Source organism: Patella vulgata, chromosome 2 (assembly GCF_932274485.2).
Source record: "Patella vulgata chromosome 2, xgPatVulg1.2, whole genome shotgun sequence".
NCBI classification, from domain to species: Eukaryota; Metazoa; Mollusca; class Gastropoda; family Patellidae; genus Patella; species Patella vulgata.
Window position 1 is genome coordinate 74,104,674 of NC_065880.2, and position 18,412 is coordinate 74,123,085.

Below are 18,412 nucleotides of genomic sequence, written 5' to 3' on the forward strand. Positions count from 1 at the left end.
AATGAGAATCATTGGGAGTATGGGCATAAGTCAATTCCGTATACGTTTTAATATAATTTAGACCATAATTGACCATAAATTGAATATCATAAATTGAATATCACAAATTGAATATCACTAATTGAATATCACAAATAGAATATCATAAATTGGATAGCATTAATCAATATTTAGAAAATGAATACAAAATTGGACAAATTTTATATTTAGTGTCAACCCAGTTGATATGAATAGCAATTATTATTCGAATACGTATGTAATAAACGGTACGTGTTATAAATATAATGAATGGGAGAATGAAATGGGGTTTAACGTCCTATTTTTCTGCGCCAATCTGGCTAATGACAACGGGGTTGTAAATATACGCATAGTACGAAATAATAAACATTCGTGAATACACAAATATTATATTATTATGTATTGATCATAACATTTATCAATTATAACATTTATCTAATAATTATAACATTCAATAATTGATTATAACACTTCTTCATTAACTATGATATTTTTTGTGTCAATCATGTAGCATATAGGAATTATATCTGTAGGTCTATATCATTTTGTGGCGGTTATAATTATTTTTAAATAGCTCGTACCTTTAGTATTTAGTATAATGTAAATCGAAAGCAATACAAAGCTTTTTGTCCTTAGTATTTCGGATACAATAACTCTAATATTTAATATTCACTACTGTACATGACTGTATACACGTCCAAACGTGTATGCTACATTTGGATGACAGTTAACTCAAATTGCGTGTCCCCAGTTTGTTAATTGATTAATAATATTTGTATTAATAAGCGCAGATTTTCTTCAAAGCGAGTCTTGTATCAAAAAACAAATTAACTTTATTTGTCCCAAATTCTGTGAATTCACAAAGGACGTTATCGGTTCTTTCTAGATACATGCGTGTCCTGCACTAGGTGTGGACTTGTGAAATAGAAATCTATAGAGGACCATCGTGGGTGTAATATCAGGCTTTAATTTTGTGAGTGGCCGTGTCAACATTGTAAAAGGACTTATACGCTGTCGTTTAACAAAAAGCTGGTGTGAACGTACATAAATTTATTTTCAACCTACACCATGCGTCTTTGAACTAACAAAGACGACTGCTATTTTTGTTTTGTTTTATAAAAAACGTTGGGTTTTTTTATTATCCTTGTAGAAAAGATCACACTTTCCCCTTTTTTTTCTTAGCCTTTAAACGTTTCTATCGGGGTTTGAATTACAGATCCCGCAATCAGAAGCCATAACACAACTTTTAAAGTGGTACATTACAAATTTTAAATCAATAAATTTAATCATCAAAATAATCTTCGAAATCAATTAGGTCCTTATGAGTAGTCTCAACCCCGCACCTCTCTGCAGGGCCCGTTATACATACATAGGACCTATGTCTACCTCGATGACTTATCAGCCAATATAAATAGAACTGGCATACTTTAAATATGTTATAATATTATTAAGTAGGTGTTACAACTAACACTCTATTAAATTTTAAATTCTACTTTCGATTTTTTGTGTGAGTCGATGAACCAAAAAATGATCATTGCATAAATTTATGGTAAAGGGGCGTGTTTTAATCCTACTTATTATTCAGGTAAAATCTAACACATTAGTGATGCTTTCATTACATATAGGAAAAAACGTAAATCAGATTTGTTAGCCGTACTTCACAAAATCACACACACGAGAGTCAGGGGAGCATACATGAGAGTCAGGGGAGCATGCATTTGAATATTAGCATAAGCATTAAAGACCTATCTATTAAAGTATTGTTTATAGGGCATTTAGTGATAGGACTAACATTGAAAAAACACTATCGTTTTTACCCTGTGCTTGATAACGACAAGAGGACACTTGTTGAAACGTTGCACTATTAAAGTTGCTAGTGATTGTTATCCATAAAGTTGTGTTGTGTTTTTTCAATATTAAAGTATTGACTATATTATTATCATTGTGGTTTATTCAGAATTTCTAAAATATATAATAATATATCTTCACAAAATAACATACATTAGAGTCCGAGAAGCATGCATTGGAATATTCAAGTACATTAGAATTAAAAGTCCTATCATAATTCAAAAATTTACAAAAATAACTGGATTATTCTATAAGGTTGTCTTGGTTAACAGTATGTTGTTTACTTATATTTTATATTAGTTTTAATGGTATATTTTATATTTAAATATTGTTTATGGAGATTACTACATGTAAAATTTGTTTGGAATTAATAAAAGAATCAATGATAGGTTAATCATACGATAGAGACATGCTTTCATGTCAAAGTACAGATCTATGCGTATTCTGACATCACGAAATATGTGCGTTGGGTCGATATGAAGGGGTGGGTGGAGTCAATAAACCTATATACATTTATACCACAGATTATTATCATTTTAGATTTATAAATAATACGATCTAGTATATATGTCTATCAGAATAAATGTCAAATGGCGGGAGATAGATCTTCGTTAAATTTTACACGGCTTCAATCAATTAATATAATATTTGCGGTGAAATGCTACATTATGTTTTAGGTGAATATCAATAATGGACAATACAACATCGAGTACATATGGTAATTGCTTATAAGATTCGTACTATATGATTTAACGATAATGTCAAATTAACCGGTGCGATATGATATTTACATTGGCGTGTATTATGAATGTGTACCTGGTGAATATATCATGCACACAAAGTGTTTATATTTGAATTTGACAGGTATGAAATCAAAAACATGCAAGAAATACGGTTGACTGTTTAAATTTCTACGTCGACACCGGAAGATAGTGTTTTAGTTGATTTATTTCCACGCTAGTTTTACACGAAGCACGCCAGACCATGTAAATAAGTTGGGGATATAGCCTGCTACTCATTTCAACAGGGGTGGCTTAGTATGCCGGGCGTCAAAATCAATGATGTCATCATAGGTCAACATGTCTGACAATATGACACAATACTAATTAACATAATTTAATGAAAATCTTTTTTGTTGAAAAGGGAAAAACGTAAACTACAAACCTGCCATTTTTTGTAACTATCATCTCATTCGTAAATTCCTTAAATTTCTCCCATAATGATCTGTCTTCTAATTTCACTGAGAGTTGTCGTTCAGTGGGGTCACCCTTTTCACTCCCCATTGTCATCTCAGTATCCACAGCGGTCAACAGATGATTAATATCTACTTGATTGGATTTCATATCTATCGGACTGCCAGCACTACGCTCGCCTAAATCACACGTGGCTGATGAATCTAACATGGGAAAGGTATTATCCAAGAACGTCGTCTTCTCCAGCGTGAAGATTGTAAGAGAGCGTTATGATCCGTTCGCTACTATATATCACACTGCCGAGGTTACATTTGTTTACAAACTTGTAATTCAAGTACCCTCGAATCATGGGACGTCTTCTCTTGTCTGTCACTTATCACTACTGTGTCAACCAATCAGAAGCCGATATAGCTTGGTAGGCGTGGCCTATTACAGGTGCGCGTTCTGTGATTGGTCGAGAGGCGTAATTGAGACAATCTCTACCTGAAAACAAACATGCTACAATGAATTCGATGTTAAGAGTATAGTTTGTTGAAAATCTATCAAATGTCATTTATTCCTTCAATAAAAAATACCATCTTGAATATGTACTTTTGCCTGTAGAGCGTGTCATGAGTTGAATTTTTACTCGGGGAAAATCTATACTAGTTGTACACGACGAAATGGTGCAAACTACTGATAGCTGTGACGGCGGTGAAAATGTCGCAACGTGCGAATTGGTCACTAGTGGAGATCAGAGTACTGGAAACGGTAGCAAATTTCCAGTGTTTAATTGTTATAGAAGTAAAAGTTTGTATTTACCGAGGCTGATGCGAGGAGAGGATAACGTGATTTAGTAAAAAGATTATCTGTATATGTTCTAGTTGTACTATCTAGATCTACCGCAGTATAGAACCAAGTCACAACCAAATCCCGTATTTATTTACAGAAAATCTTAAGGCTACTGTTACAAATTGTAGTTATTACAAATTAAATCTCCCCAAAAACAAAAACACACAAAATAACTAAGTGCGATATAAGTCATAACATAATAGCCACGTTTAAACAATAACAAACATTAAATCGTCTTCACAAATGTATTGAATAGTTCAGCATCCTTTCTTCATATTACCGGTCAATTGTATTTTTAATATTTTTTTTTTTTCTGAAATTAGTCATATATTTACTTTTATTCTTAATATTTGTAAAGTATTTATACAAATTTATCTCTATTTTATGTATATAAAAAAACGATTTTCTTTGTTGAAAAAATAATATTTTATTATTTTAATTTTTGACCAATAGAAATACATATAAACAATTAAATATGGCCGTCAGGAAGGCGTGTGTATATATCTTTATTCACGTTTATTTAACTTGCTCATTGCTATGTCTATTTTAATCCAGAAATTGAGCTGTTTTTTCTACAAATAAAGAATATCCTTAGTGGAGTCGGGGACGAAAATTGAGTCCCATTCCTTTTTTTTAGTGACTCACCGACAGAGAATATTGTAATGAAAGCAATTACTATGATCATTGCTAGAATTTGTTGTGACAGTCGCAGACCAATCGTCTCCGCTTTTCTTATCTACTCATTTCATCAAGCCGAGTACATCTGTTAAATAAATAAAATTCTCGACGAAAATAAATTGAAAGACAGTTTAATAAAGAAAATGTTTTGTTTCTCAATAATCAAATTTATGTTGAGGTCAAATAGACCGGTTTCTGTCACGTGCGATTCACAACATTATGGTAAATCTCGCGTTATAGTCTCGCGTGGTTAATAGAAAAAATGTCATTTCTCCGTTAGAAATTTAAAATCGAGGTTTAGAGAATAATATTGTTGAAAATATTTGTCTTATGTTTATTAATTGTTAAACATTAAGTATGAAAAACCAAATTTTTAGAATAATTAATAGCAACTTAGATTGCTTAATATAGGTTCCACTTTTAACATTTAAATATGGTTAAAAATTATTATATCTAAATTAGGCTAGAAAAAATATTGAAGAGAAGAGACATTTAATTATATCTATTAAGTATATGGCAAGATATTCATTAGAAATCAATTAACTGATTTTTATTCGTGTTATTCCTTTTTTAATGATTTATTTGTTGGAGGAGGCGGGAGACTATCTAATTATTAGAGGGTGGGGAAGGGGTAAAGATCACCGAGATGTGCAATGTTTAGAATTTTATGTTTCTTACAAATATCTAAATATATTCTAACGATACACAAATGTTATAAAGCGATGTATATTCTTGACATATTTAATGTTAATATTATTAGGGTAGGGAAGGGGTAATGGTGCAAGGCTTAGAATTGTATGTAAATATCCAAATGATTGAAATATATTCTAAAGACACATAATTGTTTTTAAAGTAGTGAATAATCTTAAACACATTTAAAATACTCATTGATTAACAAACAAATTAAATGTTCAATTTTCAACAACCTGTAAACTATAGCAATGCAACGTTAACCTGTCTTCGCCATTTCTAATCAAATTACCTGTCGACATTAGGTGCAAATTGATGACGTCATTATTTGTAACTTAATCAAAGTGTATTCACTTAATTAATTTGAGGTCAAAGATTAAATTGTGTGTATACATTGAGGATTTACCTGAAAACAATAGCGTATGTACTAATTGTGTATCTGGGTGATCTATGTATGTGTGTATCTTCACGATTTGGTTGTAGATTATTAAGGTATTATACGCTGTCTCCATTAAATATTCGTGTATACGATGACACATATTTAAAGTTTTTAACTTATATCGTGAATACATAAAGAAATCACAGGCACAGGGACAAATCCACGAAATAAACACATTAACCAATATATTATCTAAAGAATATAATATTCTAAATTAAATAATGTTTGTATTAAATTATCATTTCAAAAAATAATTCTTAGATTAATTGACAAAAAAAATAATTTTATTCTAATCAAATTAATAATGCCCTCTATAATAAATCTCATCTTATCAGTGCCCGCTAGGTTCACAACATTTAATAATGCATACTTTAAATAGGAAGCCAACCAAGTTTTTAGAATTTTATGATTCGTTTACTTCTTAAACATAAAAACGACCTGGACTATTAAATTCTGCAAACAGACGCCTGAAAAACGTTTGTGAATATTGTAATTGAGGAGTAAAACATGAAATTTTTGATGTAATCTAAATTAACTCAAAAACGTAATTTTCTCATAAAAATTTATATTACACATTTGCTCTAAGAATTGAAATTCTTTATGACATCGACGTTTTCATATTCTAAATAGTACAAATTAAAACTTTTTAAAATCATTTATAAGGGATGATTTTTATACTTTTTTATTGAAGGTAAAACGAGGCTGGCAATATAAAACTCTATCTTTATTTTCTAATTTTATTGGAGACGTTATAAATAATGTACTCAATAGACCACCTTGCATCTCGAGCTCTCGTGCTCACGTGGTCTCGCGACTCTTGATCTGTGAAATAATGCACGCCTTGTAATTTCACATACATATATTTATTGTAAACAAGTATGTATGACACAAGGTAACATGTTTCTCGTTGTTAAACCCTCCCGACATCTTTACAACCTTTCTTATATATTGCCTATACATTTTATTACTTCCTAAGTATGTCATTTTTCACTTAAGTGCTTTGATCTATACCGCTTCAAAGATAAATTAACTATTTTATTAATGTACCAATTAATGCTTTTGATTTAGAAACAGATGCTAAATAATCAATAATAGATAGTGTTCTTTATGTTATATGTAATGCTAATTAAAATTTCAAGTTTTATTCTGCTTTTTAGATGTTAAGGAAAACCTTTGGAAACGAAGAAAAAGATTTCTGCTTGCAGTATTTAACTTTCTGAAGCATTTCAGATTTCAATAAAAATGAAGGAAAAGATTCGGACATCTAAAAGTTAAATCTAATCAAAACGGGAAGAGTAGCTTAAACCTACATAAATAAATAAAATTTCACGGTTTTCCAGAATATACTATAAATGGCATTTAGTAATTAGGACATATTTAAATAAAACACCACTTATGGGTAATAAACCATAGTAATTGTTATCCATAAAGTGTTTTATTTGGTTTTCCATAATCATAGTTTAAGGATATTTTTAAGCCCAGTAACCCATAACAATAAATACGTGACAAACCTCTATTCAATCACAATATCATTTCAAATCATACAGTCAAAATTACTCCAAATTGTGATAAATAGCATATCTCAATGTTTATGTTTACAAAATGACGTCACTTCTAAAATGAAATGGGGTTTAACGTCCTACTGTTCTGCTCCAACTGGGCTAATGAAGACGGGCATACGCCATCCAGTGTGCTATGAGGGAAATTTTGTCCGGCAGTCTACTCTTATATCGAATTCCAACTGCCGAGGGGTCTTTTACGTACACGCCAATGTAGACACGGGACCTCAGTTTATCGTCCCATCCGAACGTCTAGACAGCTGTCCTTGCACAGTGGCTCCTTAGTCTTCTGAAGCTGATATAATGTATAAAGTTTTTATCTTACTTTGCCCCAAAAAGTTTATAAATTGATTTTTCAACATTGAAAACTATAAACATAAGAGATTTACCAGTTCTTGTGTATTTTCAATAATTGTCTAATAAGTAACAGAAATCTGATGGTAATCTTTACACGAATATATTTTGCATAACAGTGCCCTCCTCCCCCCCCCCCCTGAACTTCTGCCCATGGATCTTTTACGTACCCATCAAAATGTAAAGATAAGTTGAACATATTACAGGTAACATGAAATCGTATACAGAAGTAAATAAAATATTTTTTATCAAACCATTCATTATAATCACCATGAGACTATATTTTGTTTTGTTGTTGTTTTTTTTTCAAAGAATATAATATCATCTTATGTAGATTGTCTATGAACAATACCAGTATCCGTTTCTTTATAACTTCACTGACTTAATGTTATTTATATAACAAAAGATAAATTAAAATATGAATCATCAAGTGAAGGTTACAGGGCAAAATGCACACATAACTAATGAGACATGCCCATTACCTTCCAATAATATTTTTAGTATATTTGTTTACGGGAGTTTTATCGCCATTTGTTAAAGAGATTTTGAACCTTTACCCTATAAATAATTCATATATAATAAGATTAAAGGATTGTTCTGGATATGTTACTTATCCAAAGAAAAACTGTCGAACTCTGATCGATATTTTGCCAGGAATGTTTTGAAAGATATTTTGCCAGGAACACTTTGAAAGATATTTTGCCAGGAACATTTTGAAAGATATTTTGCTCCGAACGTTTTGAAAGATACATGTATTTTGCCAGAAACGCTCTGAAATATTGGGTGGTCGTGTGAACTAACGTGTGCGGTTTTGATCAGAAGTCTGTCACCGAGTCAAGTGACGTGGGTATGGATTCTCGTTGACTCTAATGTTTTGTTTCCAAAAATAACTCTCGTAGACTGTTTAGAATTGTTACTAAAGAATTGTGATTGTTCTTATCAATACATAAACATCAGACTGGGGACATAAACATAGGGCTAATTTTTTTTTTTTTTATAGCAAAACACGAAATAGCTATATTACGAGCGTATATTTCTTGCCGGTGTATTTCACCCGACAAAATACACATTGTTACATAGTTTGACTGATATAGCAATCCGTAAAAATATATATCCGAAGTGGCATGATGTCGTACAATAAATTCACTTTTCTTGAATGGTCTCCCTGATAACGTAGGCCTATACCTTTCCACATGGGTGATATTCCAATACAATAATTTTATAACATTCTACAGAAATATTTAGACATTTTATCACGTAGATCAGCAGTCTTAAATATTCTATAAAACCAATCAGTATTCTATATATATATATATTATACATATTATAAGATCAAAGAGATTTTATATAAAGCCGACCACCACCGTGTAGGTCAAATGTTAAATACTCTGATTTATATTCCCTGTTTAAATCGTCGTTGGGGAGAATTTATTAAATAACACCTAAGAGTTTATTGATTTGATCAATGTTTTAAAACATGACTAATTGTTGAAATTTTTATTTTATCAATCAACTTTTTAATTTTATCTAAATTACGGAAGTGGTGCCTTTTTTGTATATTTGACCACAGGAGACTATTTTCAAGGTCAGTTATCATAGATAAGTGGTATTATAGTAAAACGTAATCGAAATATATTCTCCTATAATAGCTAAAGGACAGGCATGGTTATAGTAGGAAGAGCGTGGTTTTAGAACCATCTTAAATCATTCCTGCGTTTCCCCCACCCGGAGAAAATTTGGGCTGTGTGGAACATGCTAGCGACGATTTGCAGCAAATCGGAACCATATGTTTGAAAGTGGTGAAGCAACCATTATGAATCTATGTTTGTTAGCCCCAATTTAACAAAATGCTTTTCCTCCATTTAATTTGGGGGGAAAACACTTTATACTCATGACACACCACGCTTCATTGCGCCCCTTCACTTAGCCCATGCTATATTCCATACAACTCTGAGAGAGAGAGAGAGAGAGAGAGAGGGAGGGAGACACACGCACACACACACACAAACTAGGTCATGTCGGGACTAGCATATGGTTCAATTTTATTTCAATAATTCGCTTGGGCTTAGGGGCATTTAGCAGTGTGAGGAAACCGGAGGACTCGGAGAAAACTCACGAGATTGGACAAGCGATCATATTTCTTGGCACGTACGGACTGGGAATCGAAACCACACCAGTTGACTCAATGCCAGACCTTATGATCCAAACCATTCGGCCACCCACCCTCACTGACTGCGTTCATTTAACGTTCATCCATTCATTTGACATGTGATCCCAATATTATGATATAATCGATTGTGTCAACACCGTGTATAATTATCAATGAATATCGTCATTGTTAAAAGTTCAAACTTAATCGATACTGATTAGAAACGTTGTACGATAGAAATATAGTTTGATGTGGTCACATATCAATAGACATTAATCACTTTAACTTGTCACACGTCGACTCCAGGAATGATAGCATCATGATGGAACTACCTGTAACAAGGAACGGTTGCCATGGATATAAAACACTAGTTATTGGTTATAAAATAAAGAATGTCAATGACTCGATTACATCTAAAAATAACATATATGCTTAATGGTAGATTTACATTTGGTCGATCAATTTAACCTGCACTACCAACATAATGATTGATTCGCACAGAAATCCGCATCGTCGCATCGCCTGATTACATCTGAAATGATAACAGGTACTGTTACTATTACATAGAATGAGGATCGGGCGTTGTTCTGTGACGATGATTATAAATCTGCAATGCCAGCATTTTTCCAGTCTGTTGAAATGCTGATATTCATTTCCAATGTGTGGAAAAATCACGCATTCACGTATCCCTTAGAGCAATATGGTTTTGATAAACTGCTGAAATGCTGATTTTCATTTCCAATGTGTGGAAAAATCACGCATTCACGTATCCCTTAGAGCAATACGGTTTTGATAAACTGCATTTTGTAAGACGAACTGGTCCTCAAGAGTCACTCGTCTTCTTGCTGACCTTCTTCTTCTTGGGTTGACGCTCTTCGAAATGAGTCTAAGGCTTCGCCAATTTGAATACAATCGACATGAATCTTGTCATGCTTATTCCTTGAACAATTGGGGGGGGGGGGATCTAGTAGTTTAACGAGTGGGCGTGAAACCATGAGGTCAATCATTGAGTCAAGTGGTGTGGTTTCGACTTCACGTTTGTACGTGACAAGGACTAGGGTCGCCTGTCCAACCTCGTGGGTTTTCCCCAGGTGCTCCGGTTCCTCCAACTGCTAAGAACACTACGCGCAAGCGAATTATTGAAATAAAATTAAACCATATGTTTGTCCCGAAATGACCTAGTTTGTGTCAAGTGGATGTTAACCCCCCTCTCTCTCTTTATCTATCTCTCTCTCTTTCTCTCTTAGACAATAACGCACCGATAGACGGACTTATATCGTGCCAGAATTCCAAGTTGGCAGCGATGGCGTCATGCTCGGTCCCTGGTCCATATACAGTACTATCAATTCCAGGCTTCACATGCTGTTAAATCAAAATAATGTGATGTGTAATATTTTGGTATACATAAAGTTTATAATCCAACTCATATTCTGAAGCAAAAAAGTCTGTTGAATTAAATTTGATCCCAAGATTTGATCATTAACCGAAACGAATTATAGAGCAGTAATAGTGTCATGTGAAACATCTACTTTCATTTTACAGACCATTGCCGCCATTGTTTATCAGTAATTGTTCAAACAACCACCAGTCTATATATAGTATCAATTAACCTAGTATTAGTTATATCAACCTGTAACTTGATCATTGAACTAATTAATTGATTGTATGATAAAACATATTTACTCGAGACACGGGGGCAGTCATAAATGAAATTGAAAACACTTAGTAATTAACAGTGTACAAAGGTAGATTATGGAGTCGGAGTCCCCTCAAGCAATCTATTTATTGAAAAATATATATAAAAAAAATGATGTAGCAAGTGACATTTTGACAAAGAGTTTTTAAAAATATTTGAGTCTGAGTATGGAATTTCAATTTTGTCCACTTGGGCACCCCATTTAGACAAAATGAGTCTGTTGTGCCCCCCCCCCACCTCTCCCTCCAATCATTTGGTACCCCCTCCCTCTCCAATCATTTGGTAATAAGCAATCAAGAACATGCGGTTAGCATTGCAATGATATTCAAACGAAAATGTTCCATTTTTGATAGGAGACGCAGAGTTCTAGCTCTCATCGTGATCTTTTGGCTGGGTTAACTAACAACTTGGTCCTGTTTTAGATTCCACGTGAACAAAAATAGTTTAAACACCCCAGAAACAGAGCACATTCATACGACAAGTCAGTTCACAATCTCCTTTTCACCTTTCCAAACAAAATATTGAAAATTGACAAAACTTTTATACCTTCAATGCGCTTTAAACTTGAATTTTGTATTGCATTAGAAAGGTTAGGGAATGTACGTTTACTATTCGTAAAACTCGGATAAAATAGTGAGAGTATAGATAAATTCGTCTTTAATAAGTTTATCTTTAAAATGAAAAAGTAAAAGGTTTACTAGTTGTAGAACTCGGATGCGGGGGGGGGGGGGGTGGGGTGTAATTTGTAATTTGTATATTCTACACACCATATCCAAAAATCCAAATTTTTTATAAACCAAATCTGTTCTTGTCGGTGATAGGTAGAAAACCAAAATCTTGAAAAAAAAATCCAAATAATTATGAATTGTAAGTTTACTACTTCTAGTGCTCGAGTAAAATAGTTCATCTTTAAAATAAAAAAAAAGGTTCTAAATTGTAGGTTTACTAGTTTTGGAACTCGAGGGCGCCTGGTGTAGTAATTTGTACTTAATACGAGAAAGTGTAAGTATTTGATTAGACACGGTAAGTAAAATGTGATATTACAATTCAAACAATCTCCATGTTAACTACACAAACCATCAGACAGCAGACGACACTTTGGCCGCCATGTTTGTTTAAGCAAGTTAATCTGATATATTCAAACAGGCCCAACTGCTTCTTTTTCAACAAATAATACAAGGGATTTTTTTCTTGTTAAAAACTTGATACAATCTGAGTTTATTTTTGTGTACAAGTAAGAAATATGTGAAAGAGGATTACACTCTAATGAGGGTTCATCAACTCGGATAAAGACAGATTAAGTTCCGTCATCAAACCCTAACGATTCTCTTCTCAGATGGCTTGTACTAGTTGACTCGGACAAATGAATGAAATGGGGTTTAACGTCCTACCGTTTTACACCAACTTTTTGCACCTAATAATGATGTGGGGGGGGGGGGGGCGGGGGCTGGGACAGGATGTCGACGACTGTAGTGATTACGAGGATGATGAAGCTTTGAGGAGAGTAGGCCGAAGATCTGGATAGAGACAATATGTAGACGACGATGGTGGTTATTACCAGGATGATGATGTTTGGGGAAGAGTACATTGTCCTTGCATTGCTCGAGGTTTTATCAAGTAACCTCCATTCAGCTATAAACAGAGAACAAAACCCCCACGATACTATTCATGCGACCCTACTGATGGTAGCATACAAGCTTGGGATCGAAACCACGCCACTTGACAGACCTTATGATATAAAAGACACGCGTTAGACAAATGAAATGAAATGAAATGGGGTTTAACTTTCTACTGCTCTGCTCCGACTGGGCTAATGAAGACGACCATACGTCATGCAGTGTGCTATGATGGAAATTTTGCCCGAACAGCGGCGCTATGGCCAAATGCCAAGTTATATTTTACATGCACGCCTATGTGTACTTGTGACCTTGGTTTTTATCGTCCCATCCGAATGACTAGACAGCTGTTCTTGTCAGGCTCTCCGTCCTGCAGCACAGACAAGGGGGAAACCACGCCGGAAAAATCCCAATAAACTTTCTCGGACATCACCGGGAGCGAACCAGCGACTTCGAGACTAGCGAGCCAGCGTCTTACCCACTTAGCCACCCAACCTCCCTTCACAAATATTATTTACTCCTGCAACTCACTTCATTATAGATCAAATGGAGTAATGGCTAATGTTGAACAGATAGAAAAGATTAAAGGTTCTTTGACGTTACTCTAGTTTGAAAAGAAACCAACAACACGTAACTTAAATGAAAGTTTTAAAATATCAAAAACAAGCTCTTTAAACGCAGTTCAAGATCATGTTGTTTAAAATGTCTAACAAATTATCTAAAATGCACCCGAAGGGTAAAAATGGTGTGTTTAGAAGTATTGCAGGATAGAGGATTTCGTGTTTAAAAAATCGATTGACATCTGCATTCATGGAAATGAAAAACATCATATCCAAAATTTAAATAATTTCATTAAAAAAAGAAAAATTATGGATAAAGGACAAAAAAGTCATCCATAATGTTTTTATGAAATCATTTAAATTTTGGATATGATGTTTTTCATTTCCCTGAATTTTTTTCATTTCCCTGAATGCAAATGTCAATGATTTCATAAAAACATTATGGATGACTTTTTTGTCCTTTATCCATAATTTCTCTTTTTTTTATGAAATTATTTAAATTTTGGAAATGGTGTGTAAAATATGCATGTCTATAACATATCTTTCATTGTTAGTCACCTTTTCGCAATACTTTGGGCGCTACTGACAAAAGAAACGCCCTTGTCAGTGATTAGTGGGATTTCTGTGTTTAATTACAGTTTTAGCCAGTTTTTAATTTTATGAAGACAGGTACTTCATTTGAAGCGCCCAAAACATATACCATAAAAATGGACTGAAAATTCTTCGAAAGAAACACGAGAAATGCGTTGTCGCATTTCTAATTACAAAAAAGTTTATTTCGTAAGTTTTGTATTTCGGCAAGTCGTGGAATTTCCAGGTGACAAATTTAAGGGACCCTCTTTAGACAAATCCAGTGTAATATCGTTGATTTGTAATAAGTTACAACATACACGCAGCGAACAATTCAAATGGCCTTTGATGTATAATAAACAAAAAATTTAATTAATCGAAAATTGGATTAAACGAAGTTAAAGTAATTTAATTACCAATCAACTCAATATGGTTTCTCAAATTAACGTGTTGCTGTTATCAATTATTGTGTGCACGCTACGGTTATTATAATTAGTTGAAGTATAACGTGGGAAAATGATATGTGGGCATTTCTTTTAACGAAACGAAGTTTTGTCCATGATCCTAATTTTATTTTACCGAAACAATATATTGTAAATAGATTTTATCTTATATTGTCTACATAAATAAAAATGTAAGCTAAATTCCAATGCCCGGGTATAAATATAAATAATCTCAAACAACTATTAATCGCAAGGTGGTGTATTATGTCCATTTATATTCAGTGTATGCATCGATGACTCGAGTAAAATAATTTGAGCTTAAGTTTTAAGATTTTAAAACACAGAGCCTCTATTAGTAAATCTATACGACAAGGCACACTGACATTGCCAGCAATAAACAACACAAGAATATATCCAATCAAGCGAATGGATCCAGGGGTGGCCCTGGACAGATCTGGACCTGTAATTATACAGACTTTACTCAAAATGTATGAGCTATGGATATTAAACGCCGATGCTACGGAACAGACAAGAGCATCGTTGCCAAAGACCACCAACTCAGTGCAGAAAAGTAGGGTGTTAAACCCCATTCCATTCATTTGTCTCAGTGTCAACAGGTAGAAGCCACCTGAGAAGAGAATCGTTAGGGTTAATTTGGGTTTATTCGAGTTGCTGAACAATCATTAAAGTGCAATCCTATTTCAGTGACCAGCAAAGGGTTATATATCAGTAAGTTATTTCTTTTTTAGCTATGTGACTTCGCCAAATGAGAAGTATTTTAAGGTGTTTAGGAAGAGTAGGTATACCCTGTCTCGTGCACCTGTATCCACGACTACTTATAGCCTACCTGGTTAAAATGTGACTTCTTCAAATGCAAAATAATGTGAGATGCTTAGGAAGAGCAAACATTCAATAAGCCGTGCACGACACCCGTCCAACACATTCACTCCATCTCTTTAATACATGATACGATGGTAGATTAAGTGAAACCACTGGATAATGAATGAAAGGTAGGTAAATTTAGCCATGACAGCAACTGAATTCCAGCTGTCAAGGGTTCTTCTTTAAGGTGCACACCAATGTATACACAGACCTCGTGTTTTTGTCCCATCCTAATGACTAGGCACTGTCCTTGCCAGCCCCACACCCATCCTGCACCACTGACAAGGGTAAAACACGCAGGAAAATCCCAAGGACATTTCTCGACGAACACCGGGAGCGACGGGAGTGAACCCGAGACCTCTGGGTAAGTCAGGCAGCGCATTACTAAAATTGTCAGATTAAATGAAACGAAGGGGGAAGAACTGATCACAAGAAGATACATATCATAAAGACTTTCAAATAAAGCACGTACCTGAACAATAGATATCATCTAAAGTAATATCATCAAATCATCAAATTGTCCAAGATATAAACATGCAGGAACTCTTAGCGTATAGTACAGTTAACCAATAAATCTACCTCCATATAACTATAAATAATGACCATACACCAAGTATAAACTCACAACATTAGGACTTAATTCAAAATAGAGTCTATGATGTCGTATGTACATTTAAAATATAATGAATATTTGTGAAAACCTGGATTTTGAAAGAAACTTAGTTTTTTCGCCTAGTTTGTATTGCTGAGTCTGAGGCCTTGACTTAGATCACAGATTGGTCGAGTTACGCCTGGTGCAAACAGACACAATCAAACTTTAATACGGAGACTCAAACGTTTACTCTCGATTTACAGTTAGTTAGAAGCAGTATCTAATAATAGATGTAGGTAAATGAAATGAAATGTAACGGGATTTAAGTTTTCAGCATCAACCGAGATAATAAATTAAATGAAATGAAATGGTGTTTAACGTCCAACTGTTCTGCTGCTACTGGGGCTGATGAACATGGGCATACGCCACACAGTGTGCTATGAGGAAAATTTTGAACGCACAGCGGCGCTACGACCCACTCTTATATCGAAATTCAACTGTCAAGGGATCTTTTATGTGCACACAAATGTGTACACGGGACCTCGGTTTTACGTCCCATTTACACAACTAGACACTGCTTTCCACCTCAGCCCCACCCTCGGCCTTCACCACTGACAAGGGGAAACTACGCTGGAAAATCCCAAGGAACTTTCAAGCCCAGCGTCTGGATTGAATCCCCACACCCCCTATAAAGATTCCTCAACTGTCGATTTCCCGCTTGTACGTGACAAGGAATAGGGTCGCCTATCCAACCTACGCCCCCCCACTGCTAAAGACACCTACGCGCAAGCGAATTATTGAAATAAAAATTGAACCATATATTAGTCCAAAATGGACCTAGTTTGTGTCGAGTGGACGTTAAACCCTATCTTTTCAAAAGTTTTTAATAACAATTATTTCCTTTCTTCTTGATAGTAGTTTATAGTCCAAGCAGATCACGTGATATACTTACACTTAACTGAGTCATCGTAAAGCCTTTGTATTTTTAATTTGATCTTCTTATGATGTGTAAAAACGGTGTATATTTTGTTCTATATGTATATAGATATGAATGAAATATGTGTTTAAATGTAAATACCAAAGATAACAGATGAAATTAAAATAATAATAATAATAAATTATTTCTATAAATAAATCAAGTCTATAAATATATACTTTTAAAGATACATTTGGTCGACATAGATAATTCAAAATAAAACATGTCCAGAAACTGTTTTAAGATGCATTATGTAAGAACTAAGACTGCCTATGGCAAGTCTTTCCTTTGGTCTCAGATTTCTAAAAAAAACCCCAATAATTAGACATTTATTCACATTTGCATGGAATTAAAGCATGTTATATACAGTATGTTCACTGAATTTTACAAGATTCCACATTTCTTAGGTACAACGTTTGAAAACTCTTAAATTTATAAACAATAAACATTATTCATTAAGATTGTAAATACCAGATTAAACTGTTATGATTTCTAAATTAATCTACATATTCAACAATTAGTATATGATTAAAATCTGATCGATGACGACAAATTATTCTAGATTTAAATACCGTTTTAAAGACACATTCGGTCGACCGATAATTACAAATTTAACATTGATTAAGGTCACTACATTGTCATTTGGGAGCGAATGCCTTGGTAGACCCAAAACGAAATAAATCCGATTCCCCGGTAAGCTTTGACTAGGGAATATAAAGTATGCCAAACAAATATAACTTTTGATAGACACAGAAACTCAAATAAGAGGTTAGCGGATCTCAATATACGTGGACGTAATAATCTCGTTAACGGACTAATAAGGGAAGTACTGCTGGTATGGCTACAAAAACAACATGTCTCTTCTCTGTTTTTTTTTACCATTCTGATAACATTATGTCTTAATCTTTTCCCGAAACATGTCGCCCATTTTCAATTAAAAGCGCTGGAATGCGAAGGCCTACATTGTAATGGACACCATCGGTACATAATATCCAAACTCCCATAATGGTTAGCAAATAGAGTAGCAGATATGAATATGAAATGAAATAAAATGGGGTTAAAAGTCCTCCCTTTCTGCTCCAGGTGGCCTGATGAAGACAGACATCTCATCAGGTTCGTGACACTAAATTACCCGCGGCTCTCATTTCGGTTCCCCAGGAGCAGAATATTAACATGTTGGAACAGCAATTACATATCTTATATACAGAATACCATCACCAACAAAGGGTAAATTTCCTCTTAATTGTCAGAAACATTCAACGTTTTATAGTTATATTCTAACAATGGTGTGGCCAATGGTCTAACAATACGTTTTAGA

At 34.0% G+C, this 18,412-nt stretch overlaps 1 protein-coding gene across 1 annotated transcript in view; it reads right to left on the reverse strand.

Annotated features, from left to right (window-relative positions):
* Positions 1 to 16,092, reverse strand: part of LOC126810819 (T-box transcription factor T homolog 1) — a 34,647-nt gene extending 18,555 nt beyond the window's left edge. The window contains exons 1-2 of the mRNA XM_050536105.2: positions 15,999 to 16,092; positions 3,031 to 3,542 (exon numbers count right to left, since the gene is read on the reverse strand). Coding sequence (XP_050392062.2) covers positions 3,031 to 3,269 — 239 coding nt within the window. The 5' untranslated portion in view covers positions 3,270 to 3,542; positions 15,999 to 16,092. The remainder of the gene's footprint in view (positions 1 to 3,030; positions 3,543 to 15,998) is intronic.
* Positions 16,093 to 18,412: the final 2,320 nt, after the last annotated feature.